This window comes from Marmota monax, unplaced genomic scaffold (assembly GCF_021218885.2).
Source record: "Marmota monax isolate L192 unplaced genomic scaffold, Marmota_monax_Labrador192_F-V1.1 WCK01_AAM20220418_F8-fsc00052, whole genome shotgun sequence".
Taxonomy (NCBI): Eukaryota; Metazoa; Chordata; class Mammalia; order Rodentia; family Sciuridae; genus Marmota; species Marmota monax.
Genome location: NW_026693473.1, coordinates 4,570,997 through 4,590,140, shown reverse-complemented (window position 1 = coordinate 4,590,140; position 19,144 = coordinate 4,570,997). Strand labels below are relative to the sequence as shown.

The following is a 19,144-nucleotide window of genomic DNA, read 5'->3' as shown; positions in this document are numbered from 1 at the left end:
GGGTAAAGAACTTGAATAGAAAGTTTTTTCTTCAAAGAAGATATAGCAAATGGCCAATAAATGCTCAGTGTCACTAGTCATTAGGAAGGTATAAATCAAAACCAAAATGAGGTACCACTTTACATTCATTAAGATGGTTATTATGTAAACAAAACGAAACAAAGCAAATAACCAGTGGAGAAATTGGAAATCTTGTACATTCTTGGTAGAAATGTAAAATGGTATAGCCATTATAGAAAGCAGTTTGGCAGTTCCTCAAAATGCTAAACATAGAATTTCCATATAATCTAGCAATTCCACTTCTAAATATATAATCAGAAGAATCGAAAGCAGCCACTGTATGTACCTATACACCAGTATTCATAGCAGCATTGTTCATAATAGCCATATTATGGTTTGGATATGAAGTATCCCCTGAAAGCTCCCCTTAATGCAGGAATATTCAGAGGTAAAATGATTGGATTATGAAAGCTGTAACCTAACCCGTCTATCCTGGTTTGAATGGACTAATGGGGTGGTAAATGTAGCCAAATAAGGCCTGACTTGAGGAGGCAGGTCACTTGGGGCGTGCCCTGAAAGAATTCATCTTCCCTGTGGCCCTTTCCCCTCTCCTGTCTCTGCTTCCCCATACCCATGTCCTGAGCAGCTTCCCTCCACCACGCCCTCCCACCACAATGTTCTGCCTCACCTTGGGTCCAAAGCTTTGGACTCAACCGACCATGGACTAAACCTCTGAAAATATGTCAAAATAAACTTTTCCTCTTCTAAGTTCTTGTCAGGTTTTTTGGTCATAGCAACAAAAGGCTGACTAACACAAGCCAAAAAGGTGGAAACAACCCAGATGTTCATCAACAGATGAATTGATAAACAAAATGGGGTTTGTACGCAATGAAATATTCAGTCTAAAAAGGAAATAAATTATGTTGCATGCTACAACATGGATGAACCTTGAAAACATTGCCAGATGAAATAAGCCTGGCAGAAGGATGGTTCTGGATGGTTCCACTAATATAAGGTACCTAGAATAAACACATTCTTAGAGAAAGTAAACTATTGGTTGGAGTGAGGCAAACACAAGGGGAGCTGTTGTTTAATGGGTGCAGAGTTCCTGTATGAGATGATAAAATGGTTCTAGAAATAAATAGTGGTGATAGTTGCACAGTATGGTGAATATACTTAATACCAATGAATCATACGCTTAAAGATAATGAAATTTATGCTGTCTGTATTGTGTGTGCAATTTGTAACTTGCACACACAAATAAATTACTGAGATTTTTAAGATGTAACATGAAAAAACTGCCTGTACATATTCTTACAAAGTCCTTCCTTTTTCCAAAGTATCCATTGGCTATAAATAGTCATGTGCCACATAACATTTCAGTCAACAGTGAAACCTACGTCAGTCGGTCCCATAAGATTATAATGGAACTGAAAAGTTACTATTGCCAGTAACCCATTGTCACATCATAGCACATGTGGCTCACATGTTTGTGGAGATGCTGGTATAAACAGATCCATGCTGCCGGTCTTAGGAAAGTATTACATACAGTCATGTATACTGGTTGTATAGTTGGCTACATCACTTGGATTTGTGTGAATATACTCTGATGTTATCATCATGACAAAATCACATAATGACAAAATTCTAAAAAAAAAAAAAAAATGTATCCAAAGTCAAGAGATGGGTTACTGGGGCTGGGGAGGTAGCTCAGTGTCAGAGTGCTTGCCTGGCCTACGTAAGGCTCTGGGTTCAGTCCCTCGTACCATAAAAAGAAAGTGAGAGAAAGAGATGCAGCACATTACTGCATATTGACTGCCCCTCTAATACACACACACACACACACACAGTCTGTCAAAGGAAGGCTAAACAAAGACATTTGTATGGTAAAGAGGTCACAGGAAGAGGAAAGTTGGGAGGTTGTGAAACCTAGAATGGTTCACCTATGAGGGCAAATTAAGCCTGCAATTTGTGATCATTTTTACATTTCTAAAGATTGTTAAAAAACAACAAAGATAAATAAGTGATAAAGTCTGCATGTAGTACACAACCCAAATTATTTATGATCTAGTGCCCCTTTACAAGAAAAGTTTGCAAACACCTGGTCTGGAATGTTGCTCTGGACTAAACAGTGCCTCCCCAGCCCTGCCCCCCACTCACATAGCAAATGCATAAAGCCCTGACTCCTAGGGGATGGCATTTGGAGATGGGGCCTTTGGGAGATAGTTCCGTTTAGCTGAGGGATCAGTGCCCTTACAGGGATGCCAGAACTCACAACTCCACCCCTCATGTGAGGGCACATCGGGAAGGCAGCTGTCTGCAAGCCAGGAAGAGAGTCCTCACCAGAAACCAACCATGCTGCCACCCCAGTCCAGGTTCTAGCCTCCAGAAAATATGAGAGAATAGATTTCCGTTGTTTTAAGCCACTATGTCTAGGGAATTTGGTTATAGCACAGACTAAGACAGACCTACTCTACATAATTTTTCCAAGAACAGACACTAGTCCCACTGTCTCGGTTTTACCACAATTTCATCTTCTCTCTCTTCTCCTTCCTCCTTTGCTCTCTCCTCTCTTCTCTTCCCAATGAGAGGAATATTAAGATATGGAAAGAGAATGCTTACCATAAGGATTGGTCAGGGAGAGCTCTTGGAAAAACCAGAATGGTAAGCAGCAGGTTCCAACGTGCTAAGAAGAATAGGGTTTCTACAATAGTAGTTTTCTTATGTACACCATCTGTTTTTCTTTGAATGTAACAAAAGTGACAGCTTTTCATGTACTGATACTCCCAGTGCCTTTTAAAGTCAAACATATGATGCTATTTGTGTATAAAGGTTTTTCTCCTGTGCCCATTTGTTTCTCCAGCTTGAATTTCTGTGTAAATTCCCTTGGCTAAATCACACAAGCCGCCTACACCTTGCCGCCTCCTTCCTCACTTCAGAGCAGGGAGTGGGAACCCGCATCTGTGGCATGGAGTATCCAGTGCTCCATGTGCCGCATCAGGCAGCACTGACCCTGTGGCAAGACTGCCCCCCCCCCGCCCCCAGTTTATGCTGATCATTGTGGACATGCAGCTCCAAAACACGGACTTAAGACTTTTTTGATAACCTGTCCTAAACTACTGTCCAGTAATCTGCCTCTTCTCCTTTGCCTTGATAATTCCCCATTATCTCCCTTCTCCTTTGCCCTAAGTGCCCCTTTTCCCCTTAAAAGGCAATATTATGTATTTAAAGCAAACCTCTTATTCTTTTTTTAAACACTTTTATGGAGCTGTAATTTTTAAGTTCACCCATTTTAAGTGTACAATTCATTGCTTTTTTAGTAAATGTATCAAGTTGTGCAACCACCACCACAATCTAGCTTTAGACTGTTCCATCACCACAGTGTGATCCTTTGTGCCCTTTTATAGTTAATTCCCAGTCCCAGCCCCTGGCAATCACTCTTCTACTTTCTGTCTCCAGAATTGCCTTTTCTGGATTTTGACATTTCATATAAATGAAATTGTATAATATGGGGTCATTTGCATTTGACCTCTTACTCGGCATGTTTTTTGAGGTTTATCTGTATTGTGGCATGTATCAGATTACCTATCCTTTTACCAATTTGATAGATATTTGGGTTGTTTTTCCTTTTCAGCTATTATAAGTGATAATACTACTATAACATTTGCATGCAAATCTTTATTCAAACATATTAAACCAGTTATTCTTGATAATTAATAAAATTATATGTTTCTAGTTCTTGATTCAAAAAAAGTAGCTGAGTTGAACTTTGCCTCTGAAAAAAACCTTCTTCCTAAGCTAAACTAGCTTTTAAAAGTTTCTGTGAGGCTATCAGTTTTGTTTTTCACACAGTCACCGACCTTTAAGAAATAAGAGGCTCCTACTTGTTAAAATATTCTCAATTCACCAGCACAGTGGTGCACGCCCATAATCCCAGTGGCTCAGAAGGCTAAAACAGGAGGATTGCGAGTTCAGAGCCAGCCTCAGCAACAAGTAAGGCCCTAGCAACTCAGCAAGACACTGACTCTAATAAAATGCAACCTGGAGGCCTGGCTCAGTGATTAAGTGCCCCTGGGTTCAATCCTGGTACCAATAAATAAATTTTTTTTTTTTTTCATTCTCAGCTCTGGCTTTTGTAGAGAAAAACACAAGTTATCATCCAAATTAAGGATCGTTAATTCTGCACATCCCTGTGTTGGGACTGAGGAAACCAAATGATGAGACATGGACCTTTGAAGTCCTTACCATCAAGAGAAAAATAAATAGCCAGGGAAATATTCCCATCCTACCCGCTCAGCAGTCAGTAGATCTTTTCAGTTATTCTCTCCTCTCCTGTTTGATTGTTGAATTGGGGTCTTGTTGTATTGCCCAGGCCAGTATTGTAGATCAAATGATCCTCTTGCCTCAGCATCTTGAGTAGCTGGTACTGCAGGTATATATCATAATATCTGGCCCCTGCCTTCTTTGATAAAGGCAACTTTATCTTTTGTTTTCCACAGTATGGATATTGAACCCAGGATACTCTACCATTGAGTTACATCCCCAGTCCTTTTATTTTTTATTTTGAGATAGGGTCTTGCTCAGTTGCCCAGGCTGGAACTTGTAATTCTCCTGTAAAGGCAAATTATTTTTAAGAAGTACTGCTAAAGTCTTTACTCGTTTTTTACCCCCCTCAACTAAAGAAATTTCAGCTGTATCAAGGAAGTTAGTATCAGCAGAATTCTGTGCCTTTTTCCATGTAGAGGTTTTATGTATTCTCTTTTCCAAGGAAGCCCTTATCATCTACCATCCAGCTCTGCCTTTCATACTCTGTAGGACTCTCCTGGGCAATCTCAGTTTGCATAAATGTCCAGGGCCCAGGAACACAGCTTCTTGAAGTGGCCTATGTTATTAGTCAGCTGGTTTGTTTTATAGGTTTTCATTTTGATCCAAGCAAATCAGTTTCCTGTTGATTTTATCCATTAGTCTCAGGTCCACGTGCCTCTTACATATGGTATTCTTTTACATATTATAAAGTATACCTTTTTCCTTTTCGAAGATAAGCTCTGCTAGTTCAAGGGGTTATACAACAGACTGTGACCCCAAGGTGAGGTCTGATCTATTTAGAATGTGGTTGGGAGGAAACTACAGTGTCACGGGGGCTGAACACTGCTTGTTTGCTGGCTAGTTTGTTTACAGCCCCCTCATACCTTGTTGGCTCCTATCAAGCTCACCAAAATCTCTTGGTTTCATAAGCCAAGGTCTTCTCCATTCTACTTGGAGTCATTTTGTTGTTTTGAAATCATATATCACTTTACATTTAGCCCCATTAAATTGTATTTTACTATTCTTTAATTTTATTTTTTTTATCATGGGAGAATATACACAATAAAAAATTCTCCATTTTAACCACTTCCAGGTGTGTGGTTGAGGTGTGTTGGGTGCATTCCCATTGTTGTAAACCATCACCACCATCCATCTCCAAAACTTTCTTCATCTCTCAAACTGGAACTTCATACCAATTAAACCATAATTTCCTATTTCCTCCACCCTAGCTCCTGGCAGCTTCTGTCTCTGCTTTCTGTCTCCGAATTTGACTACTCTAGGTACTACATGTGAGTGGAATCATACAGTGTTTGTCCTTTTGTGAATGGCATATTTCACTGAGCATAATCTTGGTTCGTCTATGTTGTAGCATGTATACAAATTTGCTTTATAAGGCTGAATAATATTCCACTGTGTATAAATATTTAGCGGGGTGCGGTGGTATACATCTGTAATCCCAGCTGCTCAGGAGACAGTCAGGAGGATCTCAAGTTCAAAACCAGCCTCAGCAAAAGGAAGGTGCTAAGCAACTCAATGAGACCCTGTCTCTAAATAAAATTCAAAATAGCTCTGGGGATGTGGCTCACTGAGTGCCCCTGAGTTCAATCCCAAAACTCCCCCACCCCCCGCAAGAAAACAAAGCTCCCTTTGTCTATTCTTTCATCCATCAAGGGCTACTTGGGTTGCTTCCAATTTTTGACCTTTGTGAACAATGTCGCTGTGAACCTGAGTGTACACATATTAGTTTGAGTTTCACTGTTTTTAACTTATTTTTCACATTTTGCCTCTGTTTTGTGTTATTGGATAATTATCTTTCTGCAAATCAGATATAATTAATCTCTGACTTTGTCCAAGTCCCTTCATGATAACAGTGATGGATTTCTTATTGATCTGAAGTTATAATATTGCACAAAATGGCCGTTCTCCCCATCCCCAGCCTTTTTAGAAGACTTGTAACCTGGTCTTCACAGCTGTGCTCTGAGAGCAGACTCAGGTGATATAAAAAGTGTTCTGTGTCCAGCAGTGAAGATCATGTCCTAAGCTCTAGGCTGGGTCAAAATGAGAGGTGTGGAGGGCTTAATGTGTTTATTACCTGTCTACTTTAAGGTCACTAAGACTACACAGAAACTATTATCAGGCACCAAAAATAAGGGAACTGAGCCTTATAGTAATCTGATTTTTGTTCCTCTGCTCCACAAATATTTATTGAGCTCCTACTTGTGAAAAGCATAAAGTGCTTTTGGAAAATAAAAGATAAAACACTCCATGTTTTCAAGGTGGCTTATAATACAAACTCCTGGTGAAATTTCTTGTTTCATCGCAGAATCCTTTAGGCAGGGCTTTAGCCATTTCTATAAAAATATCACCTTCAGATGAGGAGGACTAAAAAATACACACACAATGCCTTGGCTCCAAATGTCTATGTTAATATAGACAGATTTTGAGCAAGGGTTTGTGGACAGAATAAAAAATCTCGACATGAACGCTTTAAAGATGGTTTAGTTTTTGCTTGACTTTGGCTAATAAAAAAGCACCAGGAAAACAAAAAGTACTCTTGCTCTTGACAGTATAAAATTCTTATTATTTTTAGAGAATAGTAACTGTGCATTTATGAAATTCTTTGTCAGAGCAATTTAGTTAATAGCTATGTAAATGACTACTTATTTCATTGTGTAGGTGGATCGCTCCATGTACACTTTCTGAGAAAGAATATAAGTGCTAAAAATCATTAACCCTGCAGATGGAAAGAAGCAAAAGTTAAGGCTGGACTGCCATGCAGTTCAGGGTGAAGGAGAGAAAATCCATCTTGGGAGATTTGTTCAGTTTACCATGTCGGGTTTTTTAATTCTGATCCAGTATATGAACTACTTAGGATGCATGGGAACCAAAGTGAATTGCAGTATAAGGTTGTTTCTTACTATTGATTTTCAAACAAACGGCCATTATGAGCCCAGCTGGGATGGGGCAAAGGGGTATTGGAAGTTATTGCCGCAACCATAAATTCTCATGCAAAAGAACGTCTCCTGTGAAACACCTAAGGGGTATTTTTTTTCAGTTATTGTTTTTTCAGCATAAAAACAAATTCAGAGGAGGCTGGTGTGGAAAAGTTCTGGCTCTAGATGCCTCCTGTGATCATGGAAGCCTCTGTAATTATGGGGGAGTTAAGCCAGCCCTTGTCTCAGGAAGAAGCCCTCAGTGGACCAGTGTCTGCAGCTCTTCCTCCTCCAAATTCATTTTACCCAGTGAATGAGCCTCATCTTCAGCTCAGCTCTAATTATTACATTCCCCCTCTATGGAATGTCCTTGGATTCCCAGTTGTCACACAAATCACATTGATGTGATGATCCCAAGCTGTTCACCAGTTTGCCTCTGACTTCCCTACCTAACTACTTCTAGGTCCCACCAGCATCAGATCACTTGTCTGCCACAGCTCATCCCTTCCTTCCCTGCAGCTCTCGCTTGTTGATGAACTGAGTCCCTTATCAGCGCATGTGTGCCTTCACTTGGCGAGCCCTTTCTGTGCTGGCTACGGCCACTGAGGGCAGAGACCACTGACTGTCGCCTGGCACCAGCTCTGCACTTGGTGAATGCTTCGACCCTAACACTTGTGTTCATTTTCACTTGTTTCCTTTTCCTTCAGGTTCAGAGTGAAGACAGCGTCCTCCTGTTTGTTATTGCCTGGACAATCACGGAAATTATCCGTTACTCCTTTTATACATTCAGTCTATTAAACCATCTGCCTTACCTCATCAAATGGGCCAGGTAAAAAAGTACATGCAGAGAAGACAACCTTTGAAATTATCCATCACCACATTTGCCCTTTATTGTGTAAATATTGCCTCTGAGTTTCTAAAAATAAAATTGTATGAGACAGAGGTGGGGAATAAATCTAGGCTGTGGATTTCATCAGAATAAGGGTCATAGAAGCACTGTCCCGAAGTCTTTACATTTGACCGGAAGTCATCTTTATTGGGATCAATTCTTTTCAGTTGAATTGCTCAGTGGAGAGTTGGTGTAATAGCCTTTTTTTTTCGGGGGGGGGGCATTATTGTTCCATCAAATCATCAAATTTTATTGTTTGTTGATGAACTTCTGCCATTATAGGGTTCTGGGGCCATGTCCAATTAATTCTCCCAGTCTCAATTTTGCCAAGAAACTAGGACTCTTAAATTAATTTTCAGTTAATAGCAAACATTACATGGTAGTATTAGCTTATCAGTTTTATTTTGCTTCAATTTTTTTACCAGTTAATATTCATTATGATGTGGGCAAAAGGCTGATAGTTCATCTCTTTATCTTAACAAATCCACGAGACAGTTGTAAGCAGTTTTCTGAGTTAGAAAAAGACTGGGGGCTAGGGGGTATCACAAAGCTGAAGGATCCAAATTGTACTTGGAACCAAAATGCTTCTTTTCACAGAAGAAAAACAGTGGATGCCAGACAATATATGAGTTCAGTGATTAAATTAGAGGCATAATCCAATTCTTTCCAACATGTCAAGTATGAGAAATCCTTTATTTGTATTATCTTTCGCAATAAACATTTTTATTAGGAAAGAGGAAGAATGGGAAACACAGCAGCTACTAACCAGCCTACACAGCCATTGGGAAAGCTGGCTGCTGGGCTGCAGGAGAAGTTGTAGACCAAGCCCTGCTATTATTACTGAGGAAAAATTCTCTTCTTTCTTTTTTGTACCAGGGATTGAACCCAGGGGTATTTGATCACTGAGCTACATCCCCAGCCCATTTTATATTTTATTTTGAGACAGGGTCTCGCTAAGTTGCTTAGGGCCTCTGAGTTGCTCAAGCTGGCTTTGAACTCACTATCCTCTTGTCTCAGCCTCCTGAGCCCCTGGGGATGGGGCACCTGGGGAAAGATTTTCTTGCCCTTTTTTTTGGTGTGGGGGGGCGGTAATCAGGGATTCAACTCAGGGGCATTCAACCACTGAGCCATATCCCCAGCTCTATTTTGTATTTTATTTAGAGACAGGGTCTCACTGAGTGCTTAGTGCCTCACTTTTGCTGAGGCTCGCTTTGAACTTGCTATCCTCCTGCCTCAGCCTCCCAAGCTGCTGGTCTTTCCCATTTTTCTTCACAACCTATGGAATATTCTTCCTTTTTCTATATCCTCCTTAAAGAGCTAAGTTTTCAGTGGGGAGTGTCTTCCCTTTATCTTCATAGATTTTTCAGCACAGTTCCTACACCTGGAAGTTTGGAATCTATTGTTCATTATGAGCCATAAACAACTCAAGGTGTTTTAAAGTCATATCTGTTGATTCCTTCAGCAGTACTTATATCTCAGAATGGTTTCTAGGTTCATTCCAAGGAGTGGCAACTGCTTTCTGAATTCTTTTGAAAAATAGAGAACTTTCTTTTTGGTGCTCAGGATTGAATCCAGAGGCACTTTACCAATGAGCTACACCCTCAGCCCTTTTGATTTTTTATTTTGAGACAGATTCTTACTAAGTCACCCAAGCTGGCCTCAAACTTGCAGTTCTCCTACCCCAGCCCCTTGAGTAGCTGGAATTACAGGGTGTGCTACTGCATGACCTTTCATGGGGGGGTATGTTTTAACTGAAAAACTGCTTAATGACCAGAAGCTATTATTAATTTTTTAAGGATAAAATTAACATATACTTCATTTTCCACAATAGTATGTACAGGCATTTGGAAGGCAGTAAACATGTGTGATGTGCTATCTCTTCAGTCCACAGACCAGACTTGGCATATGTTCCAGGAACTCCTAGACAGCAGCACCTTCCTCCCAACACCTCTCAATCCCCCAATTCCACTCCTCAGCCCCCAGGGCGGAACCCTTCACTGTAAAGCATGACTTAGTTCCCCGGCTTTACCAGCATCTGTCATCACCTTAGTTGTTTTGAAACGTTATTTATTAGTTAGGTTGACTGGGCACGTTCATTTTTTTTTTAAACATTCAGAAACATATATCTACTGTTGACCCTTTTCAAAAACTGGCTTGTAAAACCTGAATTTATACAGTAGCTAAACAGGAAATATAGAAACAATAACTTTCTAAAAGACCAGTTCTGATTGGAGGGGTAGGGAGCACTCTTTTAGTAAAGCTGGCTTCTGACCTCAGTTACAGATATTTTGTTTTGTTTTAGGTACACACTTTTCATCGTGCTGTACCCCATGGGAGTGTCGGGAGAACTGCTCACCATCTATGCAGCTCTGCCCTTTGTCAGGCAGGCTGGCCTATACTCCATCAGTTTACCCAACAAATACAACTTCTCCTTTGACTACCATGCCTTCCTGATTCTGGTCATGATCTCCTACATTCCAAGTAAGTTAAAAGTTATGCATATACTTATTTATATTTTAAAATTTGGCTCTACAGTAACTAGAGTTCAATGTCTTTGATTGTCTTTGCAGCATAGCCAAGTAAATGTAAATCTAATTTATTGGGAACACTTTGGTTTTTATTGAATACTAACTGTCAAAGGGAATTTTCTCTATTAGAAATAGAATAAAGATGAACCCTTCTCAATACAGCTGCCAAAATGCAGCCCTTCTCAGTGTGTGGGTTTGAAACACTGAATACCAGGATAGATTAACTCTATACTGGGGGTGGGGGGGTACTGAGTAGAAAACAAAAAAGTCATTAAAGACCTTACCTTGATTTTTATTTTCTTGCCTCTTGAGAACTGCTTATTATGGTATTCGAAAAACATTGTGAAAATATTTTTGCATTATTTACCGTATCAAAGTAAGCAGTCTTGCTTCATTTTAAGGTAGTTAACTAGAAACAAATAGCAAAATAAAAATGTTTCTTTTCTACATTTCTCATTTTCTTGTTGAGCATTGCAAACCTTCTGAATAGGACACAGTGTTCCTTCAGAATGGTTTCCAGTTATTTTAATAGTATTGCTGAAGGTTTAAATATACAGAGTATCAAATGTGCCTGTGAACATAGTGGCAGAGAGGAAATGCTGTGCTTGAGGCTCTTAGGACAGTTCTGGTGGCTCAAGGTTCTGATATCCGGTCGTAAATTCTACAATTGACTCTTGCACACCAAGGATATCTAATGCTAATGTTTCTTCTGGCTTGGTTCTTACTATAGCTCTTGCAACTCTGAATTTTATCTTAGTCTATAGAAGATACTGTAGTCTCCCCTGTGCCCCAGGTTAAACTCAGACAGGGATGGATTTTTCTTCAGCCCACAGCATTATCTGGACAAATCATCCTAACAATCACAGGCAACATGTTTGTGTCCATCTGTGGAAAATTGCATTTCATGCATTGTGAGAAAAAAACCTACATCCAGATCTCATGTGAATGTTTATCTTGGAGAAATTCTTGGACGCGATCCTGCTTCATGATTTATTTTCCAATCTTTATTCATTATCAAGTGCTCCTCTGTAGTGCTAGAACCGTACACCTAAAGGCCTCTCTCTCCATATGTAAAAGGTAGTTGATTTTCACTCAAAAAGCAAACATGGAAGGGTCTAAAAAAGTAACAGAAACGAACATTGTTTTTCACCTTTCTCTCTTTGTTCCCTCAGAGTTTCCTTTTCCTGTCTCTAGAGCAGCAGTGCCCAGCTGCAGTGTTAGCACACTCAGAGGAGCACTTCCACTCCCGTGGGCACCCCAGGGTTTATTTCAGTTCAACATGACTTTTTAATGAATAGAAGATATGTACCAGGTTGGATAACTGGGAAAGGGAAGGGAGGGTCTTGTGGACTCAGTCCTATAACAACATGCTTCCACACTGACGGAAATCCAGGGGTGCCAACCTCAGAGTGCCTGAAAGATGTCCAATTATTCTAAGGAAGCCTTCATGCCAGAAACAGCTCCCCAGACCTGCCTAAATCTGTCTGCACCTGCTAGTCTTTTTTATTCCCCGGTGACCAACTTCTGCCAAGCCTTTTCCTCTTCCTGTTCACCCCCCCCCTTTTTTTAAATAATGTTATTGTATTTTTTTATATATCTTTATTTTATTTATTTATTTATCTATCTATCTATTTTTAAGTAGTGCTAAGAATCAACCCAGTACCTCACACGTGCTAGGCAAGTGCTGTATCACTGAGCTACAACCACAGTCCCCTGGCTGCCCTCTTGATGTAGTGACAAGGCTGGTCAGGCACGGACAGCCCTCCATGATGCTAGGATTCCTGAAGGACAACATAGCTAGTTCTGAAGAATTTTTCTTCTTGACCTTGAGAGAGAGAGAAGAAAGAGAGAGCACAGACCTGAGGGCTACCTGTCTTTTAAAGACTAAGGCAGGACTGTCCTCCAGTAGCACTCTGCGACCTCAGCCCCTTCCTCTTTCCAGTCTCAGCCTCCTTTTGGTAAGAGAACTTGGCGAGGTTAAAATCTAATGTAACTTTTTAAAAGGCAGCTTAATTCTTATAGAGCAGAAAAAAGGGATGGATTTCAAATTCAGATTTAAAGATTCCCTCCAAATCCCTCACTCCCCACCCAGGGGCAAGATGGCAGCCCAAATGTCTCTTGTGCAGCAGATTCCCGCTCCTGTCTGCTGGCACTCACCATTCTTCTTAGCTAAGAAAGTATTTCAGGTTGTTAGTACTGAGACCAATTTGTACAGTCCGTCCCCACCAACTACACATTTCTAACTTTCCAGTGCTTTTTATCTCTAAGAAGAAAGTACAGAATTGGGTGAGGTTCCTATTGACATGCAATCTACTTTAACAAATTTGGTTTTCTTTCTACAGCTTATGGTTCTTTAATCTTTTCTAATTAGAAGTAGATGATGTACATGTATTATATAAATAACACTTTTCTTCATGGTCCTGATTCATTGTTGCACATGTACCTCAAATTATGGCTCAGGAGCCTGGGCCCCAGGGGTGTTTTTGCACTAGTGTTCCCTGTAGTCCCTGGCAAGGCGCTTCTCCCCTGCTGTGCTTCAGTTGTAGTATATGCAGTGACAATACAATAGAGCATGTGCCACACTCAGCAGATGTCTAAGTCTTGTTTACATTTTGCCCTCACATTGGCAAAAATTGGTTACGGAAATGGGGACAAAATGGTTGAGAAACACTGAGCAAGGTGGAGACACCAAGAAGCTGGCACTCTGCAGGCTGCCAGTGACCACGAGCACACCTTGCCCACAGCACACACAGACAGGCACACATGTACCCAGCAGCTCTCCCCTTCTGTGTCTCCCGAACTGGGAGAGCAAAAGGTCGATATTCTCAGTAGCTTGTTGCTGGGTAGAGATCTCCAGTGGTCCTCAGCATAGTCAAGTATAGTTAAAAGTAGTGACTGTATGTCTGGAATTGTTTCCAGACAATACTGTGGAGATGGTCAAAGCCCTGTCCACTCAAGAAATCACCATTGGAGGGGTAGAGACAGTCCAAGCACCCCAGCCCCGTAGCCTGTTACACACATTCCTTTCCCCTCGGGCCCTGAGAAACCTCTGGGACTTGCAAAAGGAAGAAGGAGCCACAGCTGCCCGCTTTCTGCCATCTGACCCTGTGGACAGCCACTGCCCTTACCGTGGGAATGAAGGTGTTTATCTTCTCACTGTAAGTGCCACCAGGGGCTTGCGAGTCACTGTCCTCCCCCGACACTGCAGCCAGCCACTGTGGGGTAGTGTAATCACAAACACAAGCAGGGAAGGATTCCTCAGCATGCCCAGCTCACAGCGATTTCCTCTCTTAAAGGAAATCTAGAAATGTAACTGGACCTACATTTTTAAATGATTACAATTAGCATTTATGGTTTAATTATATCTTTACTTGCAATTTTTAGATTATAGAGCTTGTCGAATTTTCTTGCTTTTGTACCAAAATAGGCCTCGCACTATTAGATTATCTTCAACTTCTGTGTCTTTTCTTAAATGCTTCCTGCCTGGGGATAGGGAGTGGAGTGGATGGCAGTGCTGCCCAGCACCCTGACTCCCCTGCAGCTGATCAGCCCTGACACACCCCTGACCTCTTGGAGGACTTTGGGAGGATCATTTGAAATTTGGCCAGTTTGGAATCCACTTAAGAAGGAAGAAACTATCCAGGGAAAGTTAGCAGTAGTAGAAATTGCCTCCCCAAAAAAATACAGGTTACTGTCTAAAAACCAGATACTGAAACCGCTGGGAAGGGGAAAGAATGAGAAGCACCAAAGCCATCTCAGCTGGAGTTGCTCACACAGTTATTGAACCCCAGTTTATAGTTACTGAAAAGGCCAGGTTGCTCCAACCGGCATTTCTCACCAGGGACACTAGGCCTTTGGGGTGGGCAGTTCTTAGTTGGGGACTGTTATCTGTTGCATCCGTGACCTACGAGCTAAATGCCAGCAACACCCCCACCATTTCCACATGGTCCCTGGGAAGGCAGAACCAGTCTGTTCATTTGAGAACAAGTACTTTTTTCATGTTATTCTATGAGATGACCAAGAACAGAAGGTCCAGTAACTAAGATCCTGGCTTCTCCCACACACACACTCTTCGCCCAGTACTGGGGATTGAACCCAGGAATGCTCTACCACTGAGCTACATCCCCAGCCCCTCTTTTTAAAATTTCTAATTGTGAGACAAGGCCTTGAATTGTGATCTTCCTGCTTCAGCCTCCTCAGAAGCTAGGGTTACAGGCGTGTGCCAGTGTGCCCAGCTCCGGCTTCCTTTTGATAAGGGCTTTTTCTACATTCAAACTTGGCTTACTTGTGTTCAAATCAAATGTTGTAGCTTCCTTCTCCTCCTCAGTCTTTGCACTGAAAGAATAACCTTTTTCAGGAAGTGCTTCTGGGAGATCCCTTTCTCCAACCCCTGAGACGCACTGGGATAGGCTAAGGGTCAGGAGGCTAGAGCCTGGTCCTGACCCTGTTAATGAATTGCTGTGAGACCTTGGGCAATTTGCTTACCTTCTCTGTTGCTTGGATTCTTCCTCTTTGAAATAGGAATAACTCAATCAGTAGTATTTTTCACCTAGCTGTTGTAAAATTAATCAGAATAAATGTGAAGAGAATAGAAAAGATTGTAAAGAATGTTATTTGGCATGCCTGGTGGTGTAGCTCAGTGGCAGAGCGCTTGCCTAGCATGCTGGAAGCCCTCAGTTCCAGCCCCAGCAACACAATTTAAAAAAAAAAAAAAAGTTACTTGGCAGCTCTGCGGCATCTTAGGTGGTAATATAGCAACTATAGTGTCTGTCATTCTTCTCTGTACCATTCTTCTTAGCTAAAGCAGGAGAAGATAATTCAGTTTTTTTCCCCTTCCACAAGTCTATGCACCTGAAGTAGGGCATGCAGTTTTAAATGATCTCCTTAACCAGTTCTTTTTTTCTTTCAGTTTTTCCCCAGTTATACTTCCACATGATACACCAGAGAAGAAAGATCCTTTCTCATACTGAAGAACACAAGAAATTTGAATAGTTCCGGCTTTCTGCACCCCCCCCCCAACCAAACTTTTCAATGATCAAAAAATGCTGCAGACTTTTTGAGTTCCCAGTACGTTTCATAGAATATAAGTAAGAACTATTTTTAAAATACTAAAACAAAACAAAAACCAAAATCCAGTGTCACATGGGCCTGGGGTTTTATAAAAAAAAAAAGAAAAAGAAAAAGAAAAGAAAAAAAAAGGCTGTTACATACAATGTCCTGGCCAGTCCATTTCCGCATGCTCTTCCAACCAGAAGATCCCAATATTCACGATGGCGCTAGAAAGGGATTTGGCATTTTATCTCCTATGTCCTTCCTGTATCTGGTAAATAAAGGTCTGTAACACTAACTACTTGAGAGTTACAGTCTGAGCATTGAAGTTGCACCAGCTAACTGCCCAGCTGGCAGCGGAGTTGAGCTGCAGCCTGCAGTGCGTTCGCATTCCCTTCTCAAAGTGCTTGACTGCATGCTGGAAAATTATTTGTATTTTTGAAGCGGCAAACTTTGTTCTCTGGAATGCTCTGAAGTTATGGCTGGGACCTAGCTCCTCATATCTAGTGAATGAATTCTAAAACGTATATGCCTGTGAAGCTTTGGGGTAGTGCCCTTAAACAGAAAACCACTAGAGCCTTTCCGTTTGTTTTCAGTTGAGTCATTACTGCCTGCCACTAAGAAATGTGCTTGAATTTAATAAGTATGTGTATACTGTAAAGAACCTAACTTACCTGGAGCTCGGCCTCAATCTTATTTTAATAAATTACAGTTCTCTGAGAGGTAAAACTCAATAGCTAGTAAGTGACAAGTACCTTGCCCAGTACTGTTTGCAGAGCACCTCTGAGTAATGTATCTGCCAATAGCTATTCTCATTTATGGACTCGAAACCCATCTCGTCACATAGGAGCAGGGAGTCTATTATTAAAAGCATATAGAAGGTGTTGCTTTGGAAATGTAGTTTGGGAAAGCATTCAGGAATGGCTTTATATACTGTTATTTAATTTTTAATTCACTCTTCTGTCTAGATAATTTGCCTAACTATGGTCCTGTGTTAATTCCCACCAACTTGTCGATTCAGAGGCAGCTTATGTTCTGAATGGGCAGTCTTGAGCTAAAAGCAGATCATCTCTGCATGTTGGAGCAGCCACAGAATAGTCTGGTCCTGTGGATAGTGCTATGTCTTCATGCTATGTAATTGTTCAGTTGTGCATTAAAACCCAAGAAAGGGTTGGATGAAAATGTAAAGCCCAAGATGAGATTGATAACACAGCTTAGATTATAAATATAGTATCTTTATGGAGCTTTTTTTCTTCTTCATTATTTTTTCTTCTTTTAGTTGTTGATCTTCAAAAGTCTAGCTTAGATGAGTAAATGTCACTTAAAATATAATTGATAATATCAGAAAAATGTTAATTTAAAATGAAATTTTTAAATCCTTTTTTTTTCCATAAAAGCTTGAAGAGCTCATGCAGGCAGGTGTGTACTAAATTATTTTTTAATCAAACATTAAGATTCTACTTGGCCAAGTCAACACTTGAGTTAGATCTATTCTTGTACATGTGGGAAATTTGTTTTTATGCTTTTTTTCTCTTCATACTTTTCCAAAATGTATTTCTACTGTAAAATAGCGTCAGCTTGGGGATCATATCAGCCTCATAACTGGATTTGGTTAAGATTTTTTCCGTTGTTTTGGGGATCGTTGCAGAAGGTGGGGTGGAAAGGGCAGGTTTTCCAGCATTGCAGGACGGGAGTTTCATTCAGGTCTATTATCATTTGTCACATTTATGGAAAATATTGTACTGCCTACAGTGGGATTACATCAGATTGAACTTTGGCAATGAGGACAGAGCAAACAACTCCCTTTTCCAAAAGGGTCTCAACCCCCACGTGCGTTTTGTACATCAGTGTTTCAAATACTTATGGCAGATAAGTAAGGCATGTCACTGTGTCCTTCCGTAACCTCTCTCAGTCACTTTCTTTTTCTCCCTAACACAAGTTAATTTCTCCTTTGAAGTGGTGATGTTCTTTTATAAATTTGAGCACATCCAACCCCACCAGATGTCACATCTTCTTATGAAGTGTGAACAAGGAAGGTGATGTTCAGTGGGTATTTTGTCAGACTTAGCAGTTTAATTTCAGTGCATAGTCAAAGACATGGTCTTCCCAGTGCCCCCAGATTGCTGTTGCAGACCCCCACTGGGGCCCCTTTGAGGTGTGCTTTGAGGTTTACGCAGCTTCACAGACACAGCTGCTGATCTGCATCTTGCTGCATCCTGCTTGCTGGGGTTGGGATCTCATCACACTGTCCTCCCACATGGGGAAGTGCCTCTAAAGCAGGCTTTGGATGGGAAGGAAGGTGTGGAGCCCAGGAGGCACGTGGGGAATCAGGCCCTCCTGTCCCCTGTTGTATTGGTTATGTGGTTCTAATAAAAGGCTGGTGTCGATGTGGTCCAACCTGAGCATTGTTTTCAGTTCTGAGTTTCAGATCAACCATTCTAAAACATCAAATTCAATACACAGTGCTCCTTTGAAATTTGGGTAAAAAAATTATACAACCAGATATATAATCATTTTTGTATTTTTTCTATGTTGTGAAAACCAAAATTGTAATTTTATAAGTCTTTGATTCACTAAAATTATATAATTTAAATGTATTTTTTGTATATTTAGAAATAAGGAGTTCAAAGACTATGCTTAAACTTTCTATGCATGCATTTGAAAGCTGTTTTTACCTGATAATGTTAATGTAGTAATAAGTTGTATTCATAAAATACTGATCTATGTTGCATTTCAAAATAAATTGGTGTGTGCTCTGCCTGGATTTGCTGAATGCAGTGTTTCAAGATGTGGAAGTTTCAGTTCAGTTATAGACACCAGCTCTTTCTTTGGCAATTTGAAAATCTTTTTTGTTGTTGTTGTTGTTGGTACTGGGACTTGAACTCAGGGGCATTCTCAACCACTGAGCCACATCCTCACCCCTATTTTGTATTTTATTTAGAGACAGGGTCTCACTGAGTTGCTAAGCACGTCACCATTTTTGAGGCTGGCTTTGAACTCCCAATCCTCCTTGGGAGTCTGAGGCCTCCCAAGCCGCTGGGATTACAGGCATATATTTCTGCTGTTCTTAATGGTTCTGAGTTTACAGGAAAAACAGACATAAGACATCTCCAGAAAGTCATCCTTCCCTGCCAGTCTGCAAGCTTGCTCCAGAGGGATAAACTCCTGTAAGTAACCAGGGATAGTAGGAAACTAATCAGCAAAAGGTTGAGAGCCCTTGTCTTAGAATGAGGTTTTTTGTTTTGTTTGTTTTGGGTTTTTTTAGTTTTAGTTTTGTTTTGTTGCTTTATTGTTCATACCAGGAATTGAACCTAGGGATGCTTAACGACTGAGCCACATCCCCAGTAGTTTTTTTGTTTTGTTTTGTTTTTTTGAGACAAGCTCTTGCAAAGTTACTTAGGGTCTTACGAAAGTTGATGAGGCTGACTTTGAATTGCAGT

The 19,144-nt window shown here is 40.7% G+C and overlaps 1 protein-coding gene across 1 annotated transcript in view; it reads left to right on the top strand.

Moving 5' to 3' along the window:
- Positions 1-18,468, top strand: part of Hacd2 (3-hydroxyacyl-CoA dehydratase 2) — a 93,324-nt gene extending 74,856 nt beyond the window's left edge. Inside the window, exons 5-7 of the mRNA XM_046458045.2 lie at positions 7,946-8,067; positions 10,430-10,608; positions 15,565-18,468. Of these exons, the coding sequence (XP_046314001.1) occupies positions 7,946-8,067; positions 10,430-10,608; positions 15,565-15,647 (384 nt within the window). The 3' untranslated portion in view covers positions 15,648-18,468. The remainder of the gene's footprint in view (positions 1-7,945; positions 8,068-10,429; positions 10,609-15,564) is intronic.
- The last annotated feature ends 676 nt before the right edge of the window (positions 18,469-19,144 follow it).